Raw genomic sequence first — 23957 nt, 5'->3', positions numbered from 1 at the left:
GAAATGATGGCACACTATCTCAACTTCTCTTTCTCACCCCTTCCTTCTCGCCTTCTCCCTCCCTTTGTCTCTTTCCCCTACTATTTCCCCTCTACCTCTCTCTCTCTCTCAGTCTTCCTCTTTCTTCCCCAGTCTCTCCCACCCCTACTCTTCCTCCCTAGTTGAATTTGTTTAATTTAAACACATATATGATCTGTCTGCCCAATGAACCAAGTGTTGTAGGCATCATGTCTTTACAATGTAATACTTAAGAGGTTAATGCAACTGCAGACTTTTCTGCAATGCTTATGTAAGTGTAAGGATGCTGATGTAAATGTAGCATTTCAAATTGGGCATTGCCAGCCATATACTGTGAAGAGTCAACACCACTCCAGAAAATAATAGAAGCATTTTTAAAAAATACAAAACACATTTGTTGCATGAAAGTGCCTCTCAGGACCCAGAAATGCACAATAGTCGTTTCCAAACCAAGTCCAAGTGCAGACAAAGCATGAGTTGACTCTCCTTTCTTCTCTTTCCTGAGAATCAGGTACCTGTCTTGTCAAGGCATGTCCTTCAGAGATTTCATTGTATGCCCATCCTCGGGCATCCACTGCCACTCCTCGAGATGAAAGCTAACAGCAAGAATCCAAGGTCTTATGAGAAACTGAAGTCAGGTGCCGGCAGGCTTGGGAAGGAATGTTGGAGCTGTTTATTTCCTGCATATGGGGTTCTCGTCCACCACCTCACATCCCTCCACAAAATCGTTTCCACAAACTCAAAGCTTTTTTCTCAGCTCCCAGCATTCAGGTGCATTCAGCCTGAGGTCCAGCCGCTCTACCATCTGCTCTGGGCCAGCTTTTAGGACCCCTTTCCTTGTCCTGATACCACCCAGTGCTCACTTAGGCTCTACATTCTCCCTTTTCCACACCCTCATGACCACGGTGCTTCCGTGCGCTGTCCTTGGTACCAGGCTCATCTCAGCGCCCTCTCTACCGGCTGCTTTAGAGAATTTCCTCCATTCTCCAGGAGACTCCCAGAGTGACCAGTCACTCCACCCACCCCCATTCCTTGTCTGCAGAAACTGCCCGCCATGCCATCCTGTCCTCTTCTCTGCGGGTCCCCCCTCTTCTCCCCCAGACCCTCTGCTTCCGGTCCCTCGGTGGCAGTTCCTCCCTGCCCTCTCAACCCACCCTCAAACGTTCAGACCCTTTCCATGACCTGTTGGATCAAACACGAACTCCACCACCTCTTCCCTGCCCCAGAGAGTTCCGTCTGGATTCTGGTTTCATGCTTCCTCCCATACACTCTGTTCCAGAAATCTCAGCCAGTCTCCTCTCTCAGCCATACTGCTCCCCGTCCCTGAACCAATGATACTTTTTTCCCAGCCACACCCCAGTGTGCGCCCTGTCCTTCTCAGCCTGCATCACTTCAGGTCACTGATTCAGCTCACAGCTCATCAGGCTTTCCTATTTAACCAGCACCCTATTCTCTCCAAAAGCCCTACTCCTGACCAGCCCTGACTTCAAAGACAAGTATCCCTTGCATAATATAATAGTGCTGAACCATTTGTGTAAATCACTTCTTTTTGAGGAAAATAAAATATATATACAATGTGTATTCAACCAGAGTTTCTCCATCTTGGCACGAATGACTTTTGAGGCCAGATATTCTCTGTCGTGGGGCTGAACTGCGCCTTGTAGAATGTTCAGCAGCATCCCGGGCCCCCTCACCCAGTTGCGACAACCAACAGTGTCTCGAGATTTTGCCAAGTGTCCCTTTGGGGGGCGAAATCACCCTCAGTTGAGAACCACTGCATTAAAAGCACTTAATATTTAGAGAACATCTGAAGTAAAGGATCTTTTTTTTTTTTTTTTTTTTGGCGGTACGCAGGCCTCTCCCTGTTGTGGCCTCACCCGTTGCGGAGCACAGGCTCCGGACGCGCAGGCTCAGTGGCCATGGCTCACGGGCCCAGCTGCTCTGCGGCATGTGGGATCTTCCCAGACTGGGGCACGAACCCGTGTCCCCTGCATCGGCAGGCGGACTCTCAACCACTGCGCCACCAGGGAAGCCCCGTAAAGGATCTTTTGTAAAGGTTCTTTTTGTCATGTGAAAAATCCCTCCTTGGCTTTCAAATTCAAGAGTTTAGATCTTTGTACATTGAATCGTTTCAAAATGGAGTACACTTGAACATACATATACATATATATCTGCAACATTGCTACTTACATATATGTGTTGGAGATGGTTCCCATGGTCTGGATCGGGTGCTTTTCATCTTATAGGCTCGCTTACGTCAACTCTGTCTAGATCGTAAGCACACAAAGGCGGTAACCTCCTGTGCTTCCCACTCTGTGAAGTGCACATTTACGCGACTTCAGGGATGTCTTCAGGAGCCCAGTGCAGCTTAGAACAACAATGACGTCATCCTGATGACAAACCCATTTGCTCCTTCCCTTCCTGACATCATGCTGAAGAGCTGGTAGCCCACATTTTTAGATCTAGAGCCTTGAGTCTCATTCTGAATGGATATTCAGATTTTAAAAAGGCACCCAGTTTTTCTCAAACATGCAGGCCATGAAATAACTGTGGATGCTTCTGTGTAAGCCTGATGCCATAAATTGACTCTCAAAGCAAAATCAGAGGCAGCCACGGTGCCCGTTTCTGATGATCCTGTCTGCTCTTCCCCATCCCCATTCTTTTTTTTTTTTTTTGTCTGCGTTGGGTCTTTGTTGCTGCACTCAGGCTTTCTCTAGTTGTGGTGTGTGGGCTTCTCATTGTGGTTGCTTCTCTTGTTGCAGAGCACGGGCTCTAGGCATGAGGGCTTCAGTAGTTTTGGCACACGGGCTCAGTAGTTTTGGCTCACGGGCTCTAGAGCGCAGGCTCAGTAGTTGTGGCACATGGGTTTAGTTGCTCTGCGGCATGTGGGATCTTCCCAGACCAGGGCTCGAACCCATGTCCCCTGCGTTGGCAGGTGGATTCTTAACCACTGCGCCACCAGGGAAGTCCCTCCCCATTCTTTAATATACTTTACTGTCCTGCTTTCTAACCCTAAACAGGTTAGAAAACAGGAACTGATTGGGAATTCCCTGGCTGTCCAGTGGTTAGGACTCCGTGCTTCCACTGCCATGGCCCAGGTTCAATCCTTGGTCGGGGAACTAAGATCCCACAAGCTGGGGCTTCCCTGGTAGCTCAGTGGTTGGGAATTCACCTGCCAATGCAGGGGACACGGGTTCAAGCCCTGGTCTGGGAAGATCCTACATGCCGCAGAGCAACTAAGCCCGTGCACCACAACTACTGAGCCTGTGCTCTAGAGCCCACGAGGCACAACTACTGAGCCCGTGAGCCACAGCTACTGAGGCCCGCGCACCTACAGCCCGTTCTCCACAGCGGGAGAGGCCACCGCAATGAGAAGCCCGTGCACCACAAGGACAAGTGGCCCCCGCTTGCCACAACTGGAGAAAAGCCCGCGCACAGCAACAAAGACCCAACACAGCCAAAAAATAAAATAAAATACATTAAATAAAATAAGTTTAAAAAAAAAAGATCCCACAAGCCGAGTGGCATGGTCAAAAATAAAAATAATAAATAATAAATAAATAAAACAGGAAATGATCTCATCAGTACCAGAGTTCCAAAACTCCAATGACTATAAGCACCAGAGAGCTGACATTAATAACAGAGGCACAGTTGTTCCGTAAGGACTACTTAAATTTTTCAACCATCACACACATTGTTTATATGTCATAGGATAAGATTTTTCACTTCCATAAAGACATACATCATTTCACTTTTCTTGAATTACTTTTGTCTTCCCACTTTTGACAAAGATAAAAAATTCTGTGAAATATGTCTTTACTTATCAAAAGGCGATGCAAGAATAAACATAAATGGCAACTGACATTTGGCCTCAGAGTTGGGACACCTTAGGGAGGGGTGCTGACTGCAGAGAACTAGGAAGTCTCTCTCATTCTTAGAAGGTGGGCTGACCTTCTCTGTTCAATTGATTGTTGCCCTGGGAGAATTTGGGCTCAATATTCCCAGATCTTCTCATTTTTCACACGAAGCAAGGAATCTAGATTTTATGTGAAATCCTGGTTTTAAAAATTGGCTGAGATTTTTAAACGCTCTGAAAGCCAAACACTGCAGACGGCCAGTGTGTGTATCCTTTTGATTAAAATTTTGACTGGCTAGTTATACCAATCTTTTCCCCATCTTAGTGATTTGCATCTTCAAGTGGTTTTAGCTCTAATTGTGGATTGAAAGGTTTTGTCAGGTCCTGAGGGTTGGAGTCTATGGGGACAGGGAGAAGGAAGGTTCGTTAGGGACTTCTTGTGTGTGAAACTGTATTATACCCAAGGTGAGCCCTAAAAATGAAATATTTTAGTTTCAGGAATTCTTGAGTCAGAAGAAATAATGTAAAACTTGCTTTGCCCCCCTTTTCTGCCCTAAGACTTCCAAGACGAAGGAAATCCAGAGTGCTTTGTCATCATGTCCTCTCCCCTTTTCTGGATTAACAACTCTGACCTGGTCCTCCTTCTGCTTCCCTTTCCCTCCCCTGCCCACACCTCACAGAGCTCTAGAGTTTGAAGACTTGGAACTCGGGTATCTTCACCCCTCAGCCAGCCAGAGGGCAAGGTATAGAGCAAAGATGCTCAGTGATGCCATGCGGGGAGAGTGGAGAGACAATGCTGTTCTGAAGAAAGATTTCATGAATGGGAGCCTCTGGGTAGCTCTGCTGGGAATTTGAAGACAGCAATGCAAGAACACCTTTAAATTTAATGCTGCTTCAAGTTTGAACCCCATTTCGTACACACTGGGCCATACATGGTTGTTAAGTAAATGGATGGATAGATGGATGGGTGGATGGATGGATGGATGGACAGATGGACACATCTATGGACAGACAAATGGATGGATGGAGATGGATGGATCGATGGATGGATATAGTGTTTATCAGAGGGTTAAATATTAATGTGATGCAAAACGTTATCTAGTACCAAGAATTAAATGTAAAAAGAGTCAGGATTAGTATCTTAGGAAAAAGCTAAGCAATGAACTGTTCAAGATTTTTTAACTATATAAAGAAATGACATCAGGAAGAAGGTGCCAGTGGGAAAAAAAACTTAAATCAGAAGGGCCTGAGCTGTGGGATGATTTGAAGAAGTTCCATGAAAATTGGAAAAAAGGGGAGACGCAAGAGGGAAGAGATATGGGAACATATGTATATGTATAACTGATTCACTTTGTTATAAAGCAGAAAATAACACACCACTGTAAAGCAATTATACTCCAATAAAGATGCTTAAAAAATTGGAAAAAAAACCTAAACTTGCTAATGGTTTAGCTTCCTTCAGGGTGTGAAAATATATTCTCATCCGATAGCCTGACCCAAACCACTCAGGGTCCTTAGCACTAACTTCACCATGAATCAGTACCTTTCTGAACTGCCCAAAGGATTCCCTACCACCAATAAAAACCACTGCTCCTTTTAGATGCCAGGACTGGTTGTGCTAGGCAAGTGGTCTGACACAGAAGGAAAGATTAGCCAGGTTGGAAATGGTCTCTGAGCCCAGCTCCTCTCCACTTCTGCTGGACTGACCTGCCTAGGCAGCTCCGTCTCCTTTACACCTGCCACCAAGATCTGCCTTATGTTCTACTCCTAAGGCCTGTGTGTCTGCCAGCGTGACAAGGGATGGCCCAGTGTTTCCTAGGACCTGAGATGCTGTTATAATTCATTCAAAAGAGTTAAACTAGCCAGCCTTCTGATTTTACCCATTCATGGGAAACCAAGTGAATTGCATTCAGTGCCAACCAAGAAGCCAAGCTTGCTCCCTGTTGCATGATTTCTAGTGCAAATGCACACAACTTTCCTTCCACATACCAAGTCTCTCTGAGGATCAAATTTTTTAAATTACTGTTACCGATGACACGAATAAACCTTGAAAACATTGTGCCTAGCGAAAAGCCAGTCACAAAAGAATACATATTGTACCATTCCATTTGTATGAAATGTCGAGAATAGGCAAATCTGTAGAAACAGAAAATAGATTAGTGGTTGCTTAGGGCAGAGCAGCTGGAGGAGATGGGAGGGCTAGGGAGCGACTTCTAAAAGTACAAGGTTTCTTAGGGGGATGATGAAAATGTTCTAAAATTGATTGTGGTGATGATTTCACAACTCTGTGAATATATTAAAAGCCATTGAATTGTATGGTATGTGAATTAGGTCTTGATCAAGCTCCTAGCAAAAAAGGTAAAAAAATAATGTCAGTAATTTTTTATCACGTCAACCTATTTTACATGCAGGGTAATACTTAGCAATTAATCAGACATTTCCAAGTGTCCACTAAAAACATCTCCAAGTCCTTTGTTGAACAAACAGATGGAGTTTGCTTTCATAATAATAGGCTTGATAAAGTGTCAGCATGGTTTATTAGTCTAAGAAATAACGCATCTGAGAATATAAAAGCTGGGCAAAATACATCATCCTTGCACTATCACATATAGTCATGGGCCTTACCTGTTTTCGGGCATGATTAACCACGCTTCTTCAACAGTCACCTGGGACAGCTCGCAGTTGCAATTCTCAGGTGAGCAGCCAGGCCTCCAGGATGTGCTTCTCATATTTGTTTCCAGGCAGAACACAATACTGACATTCAATGAGTGTGCACTCCTGGTAGCATGCATTTTCCTTGGCTGGGCGTATTGGCCAGCATGTGACTCATTTGGGGAGCATGAAAAAGCAAAAGGATGGAGACCCTGAGACAGAAGAGCAAGCAGTGGTTAAGTTCTCTAGGAGAACTGGTTACCATGTGATGTGGTCAAGTAGATTCTGTAACCTACCTGTAATCCCCACCGACCTATTCACTATGTGTGGGATTTTACTCGCTGGTGACAGTTATTTAATGATGGATAATGGATTTGGGTATAATGATTGAGGTATCATTGCTTGTGGTGACTGTTTTGGGTAAATAAGATGCTTCTGAGTTAATATTTTAGAGAAAAGAAAGAGATGGGTGGGGTGCACTAGTGAGATCGCATAAGCAACTGCTACCAACTTAAGTAGATGTTTCTGTAGACGTTTTGATGACTTAACTAAAGACATAGTTAATCACCTATTCATCCACCCACCAAGAAAATAATGTAGGAGAAATAAGAGAACAAAGCAAACCACCCTTCAGACTAGCAGTCAGAAAACAGAAGGAGGGACTTCCCTGGTGGCTCAGTGGTTAAGAATCCGCCTGCCAACGCAGGAGACACGGGTTCGAGCCCTGGTCTGGGAAGATCCCACATGCTGCAGAGCAACTAAGCCTCTGTGCCACAGCTACTGAAGCCTGCGCACCTAGAGCCTGTGCTCTGCAACAAGAGAAGCCACCACAATGAGAAGCCCACGCACTGCAACAGAGTAGCCCTGCCTGCCACAACCAGAGAAAGCCCACGTGCAGCAATGAAGACCCAACGCAGACAAAAACAAATAATAAATAAATAAATTTATATTAAAAAAAAAGAAAACAGAAGGAGCCCATTCCACTCTTACATTGAATTATCACTGGATTCCAGGGTTCACAGGAACTTTAAAGGCCAAACAGTTCAACCATCTACATAAATTGTTGAGCTACAGAGAAGAGAAAACTTCAGTGTCCTACTGCCAACACCAAAGAGTAAAGCAGGCTGGTAGTGGTGAGGTAGGGGGAGAGATGGCAAGGGCCCTGCTTCTTCCTAACTCTAGTGGATATTCTCCGGCCCTCCCAAGGCATGTCCCTCAAGCAACACAGTGTCCAACTGCAGTACAGTTTGTTCTCAAACATGAGATTAGAAGGAAAAGACCTGCAGTTCTCTCTCCCTTCTCTCTGCTATCTGCACCTGATACCAAGGACTCAAAAGTCTTTACTCTGCTCAACTGTATATAACCTCTAGATGTAAGAGATCAAGATGTAGCTTTCCTATGCAGATGGTGAACAGGCACGTGAAAAGATGCTCAACATCACTAATCATCGGGGAAATGCAAATCAAAACCACAAGAATATATCACCTCACATCTATCAGAATGCCCATCACGAAAAAGAACACAAATAACAAATGTTGGTGAGGATGTAGAGAAAAGAGAACATTTCTACACTGCTGGTGGGAATGTAAATTGGTACAACCATTATGGAGAACAGTATGAAGATCCCTTTAAAAAACTAAAAGTAGAGCTACCATATGACCCATCAATTCCACTCCTGGGTATATACCAGAATAAAACAAAAACACTAATTCGAAAAGATACATGCACCACAATGTTCATTGCAGCATTATTTGCAATAGCCAAGACATGGAAGCAACCTAAGTGTCCATCAACAGATGAATGGGTGAAGAAGATGTGGTACATATATACAATGGATTACTACTCAGCCATAAAAAAGAATGAAAATTTGCCATTTGTAACAACGTGGATGGACTTGGAGGGCCTTATGCTAAGTGAAATAAGTCAGACAGAGAAAGACAAAAATTGTATGAGATCACTTACATGTGGAATCTAAAAAATACAACAAAGTAGTGAATATAACAAAAAAGAAGCAGACTCACAGATATAGAGAACAAACTAGTGGTTACCAGTGGGGAGAGGGAAGGGGGAGGGGCACGATGGAGGTCGGGGAGTAAGAGGAACAAACTATTAGGTATAAAATAAGTTACAAGGATATACTGTACAGCATGGGGAATATAGCCAATATTTTATGACTATAAATGGAGTATAACATTTAAAAATTGTGAATCACTATATTGTACACCTGTAATTTATATAATATTGTACAGCAACTATACTTCAATAAGAAAATTTAATTTCAAAAAATGTAGTTTCCTGACAACATGGATATGTATATTCCATCTGCCTTTAACAGCAAGTGCATGCTTTAATCATTGGTTTACTTTGTTATTTAAGTTACTCTGTGGGGCTTCCCTGGTGGTCCAGTGGTTAAGGCTCCGCACTTCCAAATCAGGGGGCACGGGTTCGATCCCTGGTGGGAGAACTAAGATACCACAGGCCACGTGGCGCAGCCAAAAAATTAAAAAAGTTTTTAATTAAAAAATAAATCAAAAATAAAAGTTACTTTGTGTTTTATGAGTAATGTGTTTCAATGCACACACGAGCATATGTGCACACACAGTCAAACATACTAATCTACGATGTAGAAACCAAAATGCTACAGTGGTTATCTCTGTGGTAGAAAGTTGATAGGTTAGTCTGTTTTTTGCTAATTTATGTCTTTCAGTTTTTCTACAATGAATTGTATTACTCATGTAATTTTTTATTTAAAAACTCTGGACTTTATAAGGAACTAATATATGCATTGTTTTTGATTCCTAAAGACTGACCACTGGAAAATGTTAGTTAAGTCCAGAGTATTTCTGACCATTTTCACTATGACTCTCCCCCCAATTCTACACACTTGATAACTAGTTGGTTCTCTAGACACATAGCCCTGTTGGAATTTTTATGTTGTTTCTTTTTATGGATTTCTTTATTCCCAAAACTGTATTTGGAATAAATCAATGCCTCGTGAGTTTTCCTGTAGATTTTATTAGTATTTCTCCTTAAATTTGAGCACCATCAGTTACCTAGCAGACAGTGGCATACCAGCTTGGGATCTGGGGTTTATGATCACATAAAGAGAAGACCTAACCAGCAAGCAAAGACTCTTTTTGAGTGTAATGAATAGTGGTTTTTATAGACCAAAGGAGACAGCTGAGCAAGGTGTATAAAATTCAGACTTCAAATCTCCCCTTTTGGTGATGGCACCTCCACCAAACTGGCCTGGACGTAGTGATTTTCATTTCTCTGCTGTGGGAGCATGGCATCTCCCTTAAGCTGTCCTTAGCCCCGTGTCACTCTAGTAAAACCAGTGATGAGAGCCATCAGAGAAAGCAGGATCAAATCTAGTTGATTGGTGAGCATGCGTGTCCCCAGATCACTAAGTCTTAGATGAGCTTGAATCTGGATGTCTTAGTGTTAATCTGAGTGGAATTTTGGGGTTTTTTTTGTTTTTGTTTTTGTTTTTACCAAAGTTCAAACTTTCTAAGGCAGTTTTCATGAGGCTGGAAGTTTGGGCTCCTGTGTCTGCATAGCCACCTCTCTCAGAAACCCTTGCCGAGCTCCTCAGCCTTCTCAGGCACACCTCCAGACTTCAACCTGCCCGTCTGCACGGTCCAGATGTAAGCCTCTTCCCTTGCGCTCTTCACCACTGGCTGACAGCAGCGATCTCGAGAAACTGTGATGCCATCCATCAGAGGAAGCAGGTGCCAAACACTGGGGTTTCAGCGTGAACGATACGATCCCTGCCATCTAGCTGGAACTGTAAAGCCTACAGTGAACCAGAGATCATGGTCTAAAGGGAGAAAAAAGTTCACAGGTTGTTAAGATGCAGATAAGAAAAGGGTTGCCGGGCTTCCCTGGTGGCGCAGTGGTTGAGAGTCTGCCTGCCGATGCAGGGGACATGGGTTCGTGACCCGGTCTGGGAAGATCCCACATGCCGCGGAGCGGCTGGGCCCGTGAGCCGTGGCCGCTGGGCCTGCGCGTCCGGAGCCTGTGCTCCGCAACGGGAGAGGCCACAGCAGTAGAAAAGGGCTGCCACTGGGGCAGCACAAGGAGAAATGGGAGCACCCAACCTGGACTCGGGCCGGGGATGGGCAGGAAGGCATCTCAGAGACTTTCCCCCTTGTGATTTGGACACTGCCCTGTCCCAGTACTGACCTCATTATATGTAGATGATCTGTTATTGTCTATTTCCCCCAAAACACTGAGAGCTGCCCCAAGAATTAAGACTTAGTCATCTTTAGATCCTTGGCATGTTGTTGCCTGGCACATAGCACCCCCATATATATGTTTATCAAACGGAACCATCCTCTTTTATCCCCTCGTTTCTTTGATTTTTTTTTTTTCCTGGTACGCAGGCCTCTCACTGCTGTGGCCTATCCCGTTGTGGAGCACAGGCTCCGGACGCGCAGGCTCAGCGGCCATGGCTCACGGGCCCAGCCGCTCTGCGGCATGTGGGATCTTCCCGGACTGGGGCATGAACCCGTGTCCCCTGCATCGGCAGGCGGACTCTCAACCACTGCGCCACCAGGGAAGCCCTCTTTGATTTTTAATAAGAGCTGTATGGAGACATATTTCACATACTATAAAATCCACACATTTAAAATGTACAAAATATGTTCATTCAAAGCAATGGTTTTTCACTCAGTGGTTTTCAATATATTCACAGCGTTGTACAACCTTCAGCACTATGAAATTCCAGAACATTTTCATTACCTTGAAAAGAAACTTTGTACCCTTTAGTGGTCATCCCCCATTTTCCCCTCCCTCCAGGCCTTGGCAACCACTAATCTAATTTCTGTCTCTAGGAATGTGCCTATTCTAGATATTTCCCACAAGTGGAAGTATCTAGCTTCTTTCATTGCATGTTTTCAAGGTTCATCCTTGTTGTACCACGTAACAGTACTTCTTTCCTTTTCCTGGCTGAATAATACTCCATTGTACAGATATACCATATTTTGTTTATCCATTCATGATTTGATGGACATTTCAGTTGTTTCTACATCTTGAATTTTATGAATTATGCTACTTTGAACCTTCATGTATGAGTTTTTGTATGCATACATGTTTTCAGTTCTCTTGGGCATATACCTCAGAGTGGAATTGCTGGGGTTATATGTCACTTTGTGTTTAACCTTTTGAGGAACTGCCAGTGTTGTTTGGTTGTGCTATCATAATATCAGAAGTTTGCAGAATCCTTTTTTTTTAGATGGCCTTATTCATTCTACCTGAAGTTAACTGTCTATTTTTAGAAAAAGACCAACATAACTTATACTGGAGGGCTGGAAATCAGGAGATCTGGATTTTAGTCTCTGCTGTTAATTTCTAGTGTGAGCCTGAGGAAGGCCAAACCTCTGAACGCCTGTTCACCTCAAAACTACCTGCTCTCCCAGGACCTTTCCAGCTATAAACTTTTCTGAATTTATTGCATGCTGCCTTGGTTCCAAAGTGGATCAAATCCCCTAAGAACAAGTTCAGAAATAAGCCTTTCGAAAGAGGCTGTGTTATGCAGAGCACCCCAGGTGTCTCCAATCCCAGCCTCTCTGGATCTCTCCATATAAGCCCAGGCCCAGGGATTCTCAATTCTAGATGTACATCAGAATCACCCAGAGAGCTTTTAGGAAATTCAATGCCTATGTTTCCACACCCTAAAGCCATTGAAATAAGATTCTCCGGGGATTGGTCTCTCAGATTCAGTATTTTTAAACAGTTGATTCTAAGATTCAATAATTTTAAACAGGGTGATTCTCAGGTCTAATCAGGAATCTATTGTATTACAGTGTTAGGAAGAAGAAAAGAAACTGTTTCCCCAGTTCAGTAATCTAAGTTAGTGATTGGGGTGTGAAAACGGGTACAAATCCTTTCAGGAGCAAAGAACAGGTTGCTCTTGAAAGATCTTTTATTTTCTTTTTAATAATTACCCATAATGTTATGTATAACAAAAATGATAAATCCACTTATAAATAAATTTTTTTTAAATCCCGGCCTCTCTGCCACATCCATTGGCTGCAAGAGCCTCCGGGCCTGTTCCCACTTGCACAGCAAGAGTGAGCACACCTGTTTCTAAGGCATTCCGAAATCCCGGGCCTAATGTTAACTCTGTAAATGTGAACTGAGGTCCTAGGGAAATATAAGATACTGAGAAAACGTATTAGGTCACTTTTTAAAATGTTTTCTTGTTCAATGTTTTCCTTACCCTGTATATTTAAAACTAAATGATCACAAGATGTAAACTGTAAAGCAAAAATTGTATCAAAACGTACAAAACAAGTCAGCCCTGCCTCCTCGTCCACCTTCCTCCTCCAGGCTATGATGTGTCTTTAACATGATATTGTTTTCTCACGCGTTTCTTCTTTCCTTCTTCACAGGCTACATCCCCAGTTACTTAGACAAGGACGAGCTATGTGTTGTGTGTGGTGACAAAGCCACCGGCTACCACTACCGCTGCATCACGTGTGAAGGCTGCAAGGTAACTGCCCTGGGGCCAGTGAGCCCTGATCCAGCCCCTCCCAGGAGTCCTCCAGAATGCAACATGAAGTTTAAGTTCCTGTTAGAGCCAAATCCCGACATTCATGGCCTGTGTTCATCCTCTTCATTTTGGGGGGGTGTATTCAAGAACTGAATTTATTTTTTTCCCAAATCAAAAATAACTAGATGAAATTTTGTGACAGTGTGAGGTCTGCTGTTTTAGACAGGGAGAAAATTGATAAAATGTAAAGAAATTAATAAAAGCCTCCCTTTGAGTTTAAAAATGCATAGATATTTTATAACATGCTATCGTCCCATGAAATAACCATTTCTCCTCCTGTTTTTTTTTTCTTGTTTTAAAACTTTATTGTGCAAGTGTATTGATACCTATACTATAGTAACAACATGTAGAAAATTCTCCTCCTGTTTTATCTCCACTGTTTAAGGAGACAGAGTTCACTCCAACCACAAGCTCTTTGCCATGTGAATCTGAGAGAATTTGCTCACTTTTAAGGGTTCCATTAGGGAATATCTTTGAGGCTACTTAGATTCAATTATATTCTGAAATTATCCAAACTGGCTTATGGCACAGCCTGCAGTAAGTAAATTCTGGTCGTCCATCAGCTAATTACACACTCTCCAGACCCATCTTCAGGAGACACTTGACAAGAAGACACCAGTGATCAACAGTCAGTTTACCTCCCGAAATTGAACCTGAATTTGCCTCCTTACATTTTCATTATCAAAGTGAAGATGAGTTTCTGGCAAACACGTTTTGGTCCAACAGCCTAGCCTAGAAAATAAAGTCCACTGTAAAGGTAAAGAAAGCTGAACCCAGTGTGTTCAGCTAATGCTTTATAAAGGAGGTAGTAAGTCAGAGAAAGGCTTTAATTTTTTGTTGAATGTTTTATTTACCTTCTATATTTTAAACTAAATTATCAGAAGATATGAACCCTAGAGCAAAAATCGTATTAATGTTTATAAAACAAGTCCGTCTTTCCCCCTCCTCACCCACCTCACTCCCTCCTCTCCTTTCCTCCCTCCTGCTACCCTCTTTTCTCCTAACCTTTGACCCTAAACCACCAAAATCAATACGTTAGGTCGGTTTCATACTAACCTGTCTCATTTCCCTGGTGGAAGATTTTCCCTGCAAACTCCCTACTTTTTGTGCACGAAATTAGGAAACATGTAGCCTACTGATGTGTTGAGATGATCTATCCATTGAAAAGAGGTCATTTTTAAGATCTCAAGGCAAGACTTACTTTGGAATGTGATTGATGTAATATGTTCTCATTCATCCAGGCCCCTTTGATATAGAATTTGTCACCTTTTAACAAAGACTGAGCTAAAGGTTGCTATTACATCTGTGGAAATAATGTCTTAAGGAGTTTAATGGAATTAATTACAAATAAGTTGCAGCTGTTTATTAACTGGGACACTTGCAGACTGTCTCTTGAAAGCCCAATTCTATGGCTTGCTTTGAAAGTAATAAAACTGCATGAGTTTAGATACTTTCTCTCATTCCAAAAGCTCACTAATTCAAATGGGCCTTTTTTCTAAATTAGCCCCAATTCATAAGGCTTTTACCTACCTGATTAGGCAGCGTTGAGATTCTCACAAATCAGTTTTTAATGACAAATTTTGAATTCTGGGGGAGACTCTAATGATAATTCCATTTATTACTCAACTCCCAAAGTGACTCTAAAGACCAAATGTGCCTTACAGAGGACTTAATGATCATTAGCGATTGACTTAAACAAAGGAGAACCAAGCCTATTGACCTATTAATACATGTCTCTGACTCACGTATGTCTTCATGATGATCAAGAAATCCACTATCCTCTTCTCCCAAGATCAGAGGATGTTTGGGGGCTGATTCAACTGGGGTTTACTTAAAAGAATCAATCATGTAGCAGAAAGCTAGATTTCTCAGCCCTGGTGCCTTTGTCTCGGGTCAGAATCCTGTTTCCAGGACAGCCCCAATCATAAAATCAGAAAGCCTTCCTAGGGAGGTTACACAGATCATTTAATGTAAGGACAGTGTCTTGGAAAAAGACAAAAGAGGTGGTCAAATGAAACACAGTTTTGAAAAATGGCCAAAGATGAAAAAAATTGCGCTTCACATCTTGTTTACTCAAGCCTGTAATTTGCAAGTATTTCTACCCCATACTCGTAGTGTGTAGAGGGAGAATCTTTTTTGCCTGTTTCTGCCCTGAAGACAGTGGAAATCTTTTGGAGATGTTTCGTCTGTTGTGATGGGCCAGCTATCATGCATCTTTTGTAGAAAGAATGTTGATCCTGCTCCGAGTAAATCACTTTTTAAAGAGAGACTCTAAGCTTTTTTAACAGTGGCCCAAATATTGAACTAGGAGGGTGACAGTTCCTTGTAGCACTGATTAGGACCACTAAGGAATGGATCCAGTTCTTCTCAAAATGCAGAGAAACGAGTCTGATGTCGATTTATAAAGCAAAACCTCCGCTCACCCACAAATCATCAATGAAAGATATGTTCTTATTCAGTCCCTGGGACATCTCTTTTGTCAGCTCACTGCTAAAAAGAGCTTTTTATAAGTAGATTCTGTTAAGTATTTTCTATCCAAGTTCACATCCAAAAATTAATTTTTGTCCCTTTTTAAAATTAAGGGACCTACCATCTTTAACATTTACTCAGATAAAATGGTCCCTTCATGTGGGAAAATATGCTTTTAGCATAGCTTAGGGAAGGCCAACATCTTAAAAGGGATTTGGTCCATGAAGTGTCCGAGAAGAGTCAGCAAGATAAGCCACAGAAAAGATGTCACTATGAACAGCAAAGCCTGCTACCGCAACATTTTTTCCAAACAAGCCAAGTATAAGTTAGTTCATTCATCCCTTGTAAAAGCTCAGAGTAGCCTTTTTGGAGAAATGAACGTTACCTCTGCATGTGGTATATCACCTGTTCCCACCTTCCTGTTGTCTTACTCCCCAGTAGGCTCCCGCCACCCAGAACACAAGCCAGTGTGAGCAGATGGGGGAGAAAAGGTCTCCCAACATCACAGTAACGATTTCCCATCTTCAGAGCAGCAGTCAGCATGCTCACTGGAGGCCCCGGACTTAAGTCACTTTGCACCCTCCAGAAAGAGGATGCTAGACAGTCCTCCCTCCTCCCTGTCTGTGACATATGTCTCCTTGCTAGAATCTCTGATTTCTTCTGTCTTTCAAGCAAGTGTAACCCTTGAAGGGTGGATTGGAGGGAGGGCGATGGGGTAGAGGAGAGGGGGCAGCTTGTTTTTCGTTCTGTGCAGGCCCTGACATCCAAGCTTTGGCAGGACCGCCCACCTTGAACACCCGGGAAACACATGTCAGCAGCTGCCCCGTGTATGCTTTAGGGAATCTTAGGACAGTTCATCGATGTCATTCAAACTAATGGACTCAGTGTTTAAGGATGCAAAGCCGAATACAATATGACAGTTCTTCTGTTAGGAATTGAGCAATAGTAATATCAGGGGTTTGCAAACATGCCCCGAAACCAAGCTCATGAGTTCCAGTTACTGCTCTCATTTTTCCATTTTAGTCTGCTATGCCCAGTAGAAAATCCTACCTTGGACCTTTTCATTACAAGGAAGAGCTCCTGTGTCTGAGTGAGGAATATGCAAGTGGTATAAGTACATAAAGCCAGGGCAAGTTAGACAGGATAATTACAATTTGGGTTAGCCTAGATCAACTGGCATTTCCATCCAATTTATGCAACAAAGTTGGAGGTCCCTTTAAGGTTTAGTGGACAACATCCTTCAAAATTTGTTGTGCCTTGCTATTCTACTAAACCACAAAACGATGTGGTTATTTTGAGGGGTGGGTGAGAGGGGACTGTTTATAATACGTTCGTCTAAAACATTTAAATAATACAGTAAAATTGGACTCAATCTATATCATGTAAGCCAACTCCTGGGTTCCAGGCTGAGTTCCAGCATGTACTTGCCATGTGATTCGGGGCAAGTGATTTAACCTAAGGCTTAGTTTTTTAATCCCCACAGAGGAGATATTAAGAATACTGACCTCAGAAGGTTGTGGGAGAGACAGAGGCCATGGCACTTGTCTGCAGCACTTTGCAATGCGCCCCTCACAATACATGCTTTCTGCCATTATAAATTCCTACCAGACTTGAGTATCATGTCCAGAAAGGTTCTCATATGACACAGCCTTGAGGATGTTATGTAAGTCACCAAAGCCTGGAACTGCATTGTATTCTCAGGTGGCCCTCTCCCATGCCTTGAGAGAAGAAGAAACATTGAACTTTAGGGCGCATGTCTACAGATATTGGAGAGAAAGGGTGCTAGGAAAGGAAAACTCCAGTGCCATGAGCTATGGGAAAAATTTAGTAAAGAACTTGGAATTTTCTCCTCCCCAAGGACTGTTGTTTCAAGGGCTATCTGAACTGGTCATGGCCATCTCAAGGGTCGAAAACCAGAATTAAACCAAATCTCTAAAGGCAATTAATGCATCCCTTTAAATACTAAATGATTAAATTAATTAATTAATAAAGCATCACAAGTATCCAGCTCTTATCTCTCCATTATAAAGTGTACCAAACCTCTTCAGAGCTTCATTTAGCAACACAATTATGGCATGAAAGAATATAATTTATTTATATGACTCATCATTTAGAAAACATAAACGCGAACATGAGATTTTCCCATTAGCCAAAAGGTAAATGCCAAAAAGGTAAGAAGAGACTCCATAGCCTCTGACATCTCCCTCAGATTTAGAATTATTTAGATTCACTTTGGGCCTATATTTGAATAGGTAGAACTATAGGCCCGTACAGAGGTAAGGTCTAAAACCATTCATCACAGTCAGGAAGATACAAAATGCTGGAGTCACTTATTTCTAGAAAATATGAAATGGTTGTCTTGGGTCTTTCTTTTTCATGTAGGGTTTCTTTAGAAGAACCATTCAGAAAAATCTCCATCCATCCTATTCCTGTAAATATGAAGGAAAGTGTGTCATAGACAAAGTTACAAGAAATCAGTGCCAGGAATGTCGCTTTAAAAAATGCATCTACGTTGGCATGGCAACAGATTGTAAGTAACCTTCTTCCTTTGCTTCATATTCAAGGAGTGTTGAGTGGGGAAAAGGTTGGCTCAAGGAAATCACCCAGGCAGGAAAGAAAGCAGGAACGCATGTGCACAGAGGGAGAGCATGCAGCATTCTCAGGGACCCTCACTCCCAGCCATAGCTGGGCGGTTTCCATCCTACCCTCCCCATCAACTCCTGACTCTGAAGGCATCCAGGTGATGGGTGAGGGACAGAGATTAAATCGTCCCCATCATGCTTGCAGGACAGTCAGCAGTACTCTGTCTGCACAGAGGTTACAGATGAGAGGTCTTGTCCTTCCACCTCGATGAAGTGTAATTTTCCACACAACATTCATGTGGTGAGAAGCACAAGGACTCATATTTTTTCAAAAGCAGAGATAGGAATTTATTTTGTGGACATTTTTGGAGTCAGGGCACTGGTAGAAAACATCGTGTACAGAAATTTCTAAAGAATGTGAACTTGAGTGCTATTGCATGACTCATTCTGCAGTTGGTTTTTTTGTTATATTTTTAGCCACAAAAACATTCCAAGCTGAAGTCATCCTACCCAGTTTTCAAAGTGCCACAGCATATGGTGGTGAGATTAGCCGTTGGGGTCTCTTCTCCCCACACTGTGCAAGGGATTTACACCAGTCACTTTAATTAATCTAATTATGAAATAAGAATCGTGTCACTCACAACATGTGGCCTCCCTTTTGCCAGGCATCAGGGTGTCTGGTTTCCACTGGCATAAATTTTTTTTGCACATCAATGAAGGAGTCCAACTTTCAGTTTAAAGTTAAAAAAGAAATGAAAAAAGGAAAGAAAAAAGAATGCAGGGCTTCCCTGGTGGCGCAGTGGTTGGGAGTCTGCCTGCTAATGCAGGGGATGCGGGTTCGAGCCCTGGTCTGGGAGGATCCCACGTGCCGCGGCGCGGCTGGGCCCGTGAGCCACAACTGCTGAGCCTGCGCGTCTGGAGCCTGTGCTCCACAGCGGGAGAGGCCGCGATAGTGAGAGGCCCGCGCACCGCGATGAGGAGTGGCCCCCACTAGCCACAACTAGAGAAAGCCCTCGCACAGAGGCGAAGACCCAACACAGCCAAAATTAAATTAAAACAAATAAATGAATAAATAAAAAGCTAAGCATTTGAAGCTCTAAAAAAAAAAAAAAAAAAAGAATGCAATGAGGATTTTTCCTTGTGAAGAGGAAATAGTCACAGCTACATTTATGCGATAAACAGGGTTCTCTCAGCTAGAACGACAACAAAAAATCTCTGGAACGTCCTGGTTTGCCCATTAAAGAAGACAGAAAGGGGCTTCCCTGGTGGTGCACTGGTTGAGAGTCCGCCTGCCGATGCAGGGGACACGGGTTTGTGCCCCGGTCCGGGAAGATCCCACATGCCGCGGAGCGGCTGGGCCCATGAGCCATGGCCGCTGAGCCTGCGCGTCCGGAGCCTGTGCTCCGCAACGGGAGAGGCCACGACAGTGAGAGGCCAGCGTACCACAAAAAAAAAAAAAAAAAAGAAGAAGAAGACAGAAAGAGGAATCTTTTCAAAAAAAAAAAAAAAAAAAGAGAGGAGGGTTGTGTCTGGGCATGAGGCTGGAAACCCTGGTTTAATCCTTCACCTCTGGCTGAGTTCTTTGTCTTGATCTTTGAAAGGCTTTTAGCGGTTGCCAACAAAATGCCTGCTAAGGTTCTATGGAAATGAGTGACCTGTTGAATGTCCATTGCACTGTTTTATTAAGAAGTTAAAGATATGAATGTTGATGAAGTTTAAAAACTCAGTGTTGATCTACACTGGGTGGAAATTTGAGTGCACCGTGCGTGCTTGTGAAGCATTACAAGAGCTCAGGTTTTATAATCAGAAAAGCTGTTGGAGTCCCAGGCCTGCCACTTACTAGCTGTGTGCCCATCGGACTTAACTTCCGGTTTCCTTGTATGAAGTTATCGCCAGGCCCACAGGTGGTTTTCAGGAATAAATTAGATAACGCACATCCAATGCCACGATCCCTGGCACCAGGGAAGCATTTGGGGAGTGAGGTTATGAGTGTAGCCCATTCCTCGTCTCCCTTAAGGAGTGAATCATGATGACTTCACAGGGCTCACCCATCCTGCCCACATGTCTAAGTGCTCCCCTGACTCTGATGATCTAATCACATCTCCATGATTGGGGTTTCATTCTTCTGTTTGTGGGTTTGCCAGGCACTTCTGGTTCTTTTCCTCTGCTACGTTTGCTTTTTTTTCTTTCCCTACCAGGCCACGGTTTCCTCAAGAATGGCCCTAGGACAGTGATATTGTAGGACCACAGTCAGGGGTCCTGGGTCTTGCCTTGGCTCTGCCATGAACTTGCTGTGTGACTTTAAGGAAGTCATGATCTCCTTTCTCCTCTGTGAAGGAGGGAGTTGCACTAGATAAGAGCTGAGGACCCTCCAGTGGTAAAACCCTTTGACTCTGTAGTACGAAACCTGAGTCTTTCCATGCCACTGAGAGCTACTGAGAGTCTGGTGAAATGGTTTCATTTTGGAAATTAACCACAGAAATATAGGTTTCTTGTTACCTGCCCTTCTTATTTCCCTTTTGCATAAATGATAAAAGTCATGGCTCTACTTCCTGAGCATGTGTAGTGCATTGTCACACTGACACCCTGCAAAGTAGGTATTACTGATCCGATTTTTTTAAAGACTTTTTGATGTAGATCATTTTTACAGTCTTTATTGAATTTGTTACAATATTGCTTCTGTTTTATGTTTTGGATTTTTGGCCGCGAGGCATGTGGGATCTTAGCTCCCCAACCAGGGATGGAACCCGCAACCCCTGCATTGGAAAGAGAAGTCTTAACCACTAGACCGCCAGGGAAGTCCCTTGATCGGATTTTATATGAGAAGAAATGAAAGCTCAGAGAGCCTCAGTAACCTGCCAAAGGTCACACAGCTAGAATGTGGTAGTATAGGGATTCAAACCCGAGTCTTTCTAGATTCCAAAGCCTGGGCTCTTTAATCACCTTTGAGGGTTGACCAGGTAGAGAGAAATGCAAAGTGAGTGGCTGTGAGGCCTGAGCTAGGCGCCGCCATACTCCAATCAGCCTTCAGGAAACGATTGAAGAGTTAGACTCCTTTTTCCTTTGAGGAAGGGATCGCCAGCCTCTGCTTACTGCTCAAGAACTTTTTGAACCTGCAGTTCTTCTTAGTAAGAGCCATTTGGGGGACGGAGGGAAGGAACAGAAATCCTAAGAGTGAATTCAGATGATTGGCTAGACAGACACACCTGTGAACCTATAGGTAGGATGGGCTTTACCTGTCTCTAGTTCATTCTTATCTAGGGGCCCCCCCTCTGCGGGGCTGAGATGCCCAGTGTCCAGCCCCCATCCCCCCCACCTGCCCCCATCTTTGTTCTAGAAAGCTGGCTAGGCGTCAGGAGTTTGGTGCTGGGGCTAGTGGTGGAAGATGGCTTGTCCATAGCAGTTTGCTGCCAAGGGAGAAATGGCCCAGGGTGACCCCCGCAGGCCTCCTGAGCGGGCTATGCACCGGCCCGAGCCCCCACGGGTCTGCCAGGTGTCTGGAGAGTGTCTGTTCTGTGTCCCTCCCCGCCCCCAGTGGTCCTGGACGACAGCAAGCGTCTGGCCAAGAGGAAGCTGATCGAGGAGAACCGGGAGAAAAGGCGGCGAGAGGAGCTGCAGAGATCCATCGGTCACAAGCCCGAGCCCACCGACCAGGAGTGGGAGCTCATCAAGACCGTCACCGAGGCCCACGTGGCCACCAACGCCCAAGGCAGCCACTGGAAACAGAAGCGGAAGTTCCTGGTAAGGCCCCGCCCCTTCCGCTTCCACGTCCACCTGTGCGCGATCCGTTTGGTCCTCAGAATCCGGGATGCTGGTGTCCTCGCTGCATCTGATTGACTGGAGTGGAGTGCAGAGCGGGGATATAAACCCAGGTCTGTCTGACCTTCTCCTGCCTGTGAGTCACTGAATTCGAATGCACTTATCTCTTTGCTTTTGCTGTAAGGGCAGCCCTGGATCAACGAATTAGCAAAATTCTTTACCTGCTAGCTTTCCCTTTTTATACCTATTTCTTCCTTCAGATGCCCATTTATCTACATACCTAGTCTCCTAAACTCACCACAAAATATCCCCTTTAGAATCACCCCTAGAATGAAGTGACTCATATCTCAAACGTATTTTTATGCCAACAGAAGTCAAAATGTTGAGTTTAAAATAAATTATCTCGTGTCCAGAAGGACAATGGGAATGAGGAGAAGGGATGGGGGAGGGGAGTGTAAAGAAAAACAGGCCTTTCCAGACCCTTGGAATATCAATGTTTGCTGTTTTCATAAAAACTAACCATCGTGAAAGTCCTTCCTTCTATTTCTTCTTTGGACTTCACAACGCTTTGGGGTAGGTAGGCTGGAATCACTATCCCCATTTTATAGGTACACAAACCAAGCCTTCAGTGTCTCGCCCGAAGATCACAATGCCAGAAAGTGGCTGGGCCAGGCCCAAAGGCCAACTCACGTCTGTTGTCCCAAGTTCCCAAATGGACTACCCATCCCAGCACCAGCTGGTGTTTGGCCGTCTCGGAGACTGACTCAGCTCTTAGTTTATGACATGAAGCTTTATGAGGACCTCACTCAGTCCCAGCATCGGATATTCTGTGGGTCTGTTTGTATCTCCCGGGTAGGTGAGGGCACTCCTCATCTGAACAAGGAGATACAGTGCTATCATTGTCTTCGCGCCTCAACATCACCACTATAATGGGCTAGTTTTTTGTTTGGTTTGGTTTGGTTTGTTTCATGAAGACGGTATAACAACAACCTTAAAGGAAATTTTTGGAAAGAAAAGCTTACCCATAATCCACCTGCCCTCCAATAATTACCTTCACTGTTGTTAACAAGCAGCTTCTAACACACTTTGTTGATGGCAGCCACTAACAGTTAAGTTAGGAGACACTTGGATGGCCCTGGCCAAATGACAGGTACCAGTGTAAGTGCTTTCCAGATATTAACTCCCTATGTCAACCAACCTATGTAGGTAGATGTGGTTAATATCTCCATTTTACAAACGGAGACAAAGAAGTTAAGGAGATTTACCCTCAATCCCCCAGCTAGTAAGCAGTGGTGATGGACACAGCCCAGCTCCAGGATCCATGCTCTTAACCACCACACTATGCAACGTGGTTGAAACGTGTGGTATCTTTTCACCAAGGTGACTGCCAACAAATTCTTTCCTCCCTGTCTTTACGGCCCATTCTCTCCCATGGAGAGGTGGAGTGTATTCCTCTCTTCCCTTGAGGCTGGGCTGGGCTGTGATTCCTTGAAGCAATGGATTTGGGCAGAGTGACTTCTAAGGCTGAGTTATAAGAAGGCTTGCGGTTCTGCACTGGTTATGTTGGAGAGGGATGCCATCTGGTCTCTCTGAGGGAAGCCAACTGCCATGTAAAAAAAAGTCCAACTACCTTGAGACCACCATGCTGTGAGGAAGCTCAAGACAGCCATTTGGAGAGATTCCCAACCAGCCCAGGCACCAGAAATGTGAGTAAGAAAGCCTGCAGGTGACACCAGACTCTGCTGCCATTTCATGAGGGACCCCAAGTGAGAACCACCCAGCTGAGCCCATCAATCCACAGAACTCTGAGAGATAGTGAAAATTTGTTGTTTTCAGCCACTAAGTTTTGGGGAAGTGTGTTACACAGCAGTAGATAACCAGAATAGAGCCCAGTAAACATCTGTGTAACAAACCATCCAGTTCCATGGGCCCATCCTCAGAAACAGCACAACTAAGCCCTGTGTCTTAGCCACTTGACACATTTATGCACATCCCCTGCAGCAGGGTGACTCTCACTATTTATGCTCAGGATAAAAAGTTCATGCTTTTGAGGGGTGAATTATTC

The 23957-nt window shown here is 43.9% G+C and overlaps 1 protein-coding gene across 9 annotated transcripts in view; it reads left to right on the top strand.

Annotated features, from left to right (window-relative positions):
- Positions 1-23957, top strand: part of THRB (thyroid hormone receptor beta) — a 383013-nt gene that overhangs the window by 337050 nt on the left and 22006 nt on the right. For all 9 annotated transcript variants that reach the window (XM_081235681.1, XM_081235682.1, XM_081235679.1 and 6 more), the window contains 3 exons: positions 12922-13022; positions 17934-18081; positions 21669-21874. In XM_081235681.1, the coding sequence (XP_081091807.1) occupies positions 12922-13022; positions 17934-18081; positions 21669-21874 (455 nt within the window). The remainder of the gene's footprint in view (positions 1-12921; positions 13023-17933; positions 18082-21668; positions 21875-23957) is intronic.

This window comes from Mesoplodon bidens (assembly GCF_964165515.1).
Source record: "Mesoplodon bidens genome assembly, chromosome: 5".
Classification (NCBI taxonomy): domain Eukaryota; kingdom Metazoa; phylum Chordata; class Mammalia; order Artiodactyla; family Ziphiidae; genus Mesoplodon; species Mesoplodon bidens.
Note: the sequence above shows the minus strand (reverse complement) of the source record. Positions and strands in the feature narration are given on the sequence as shown.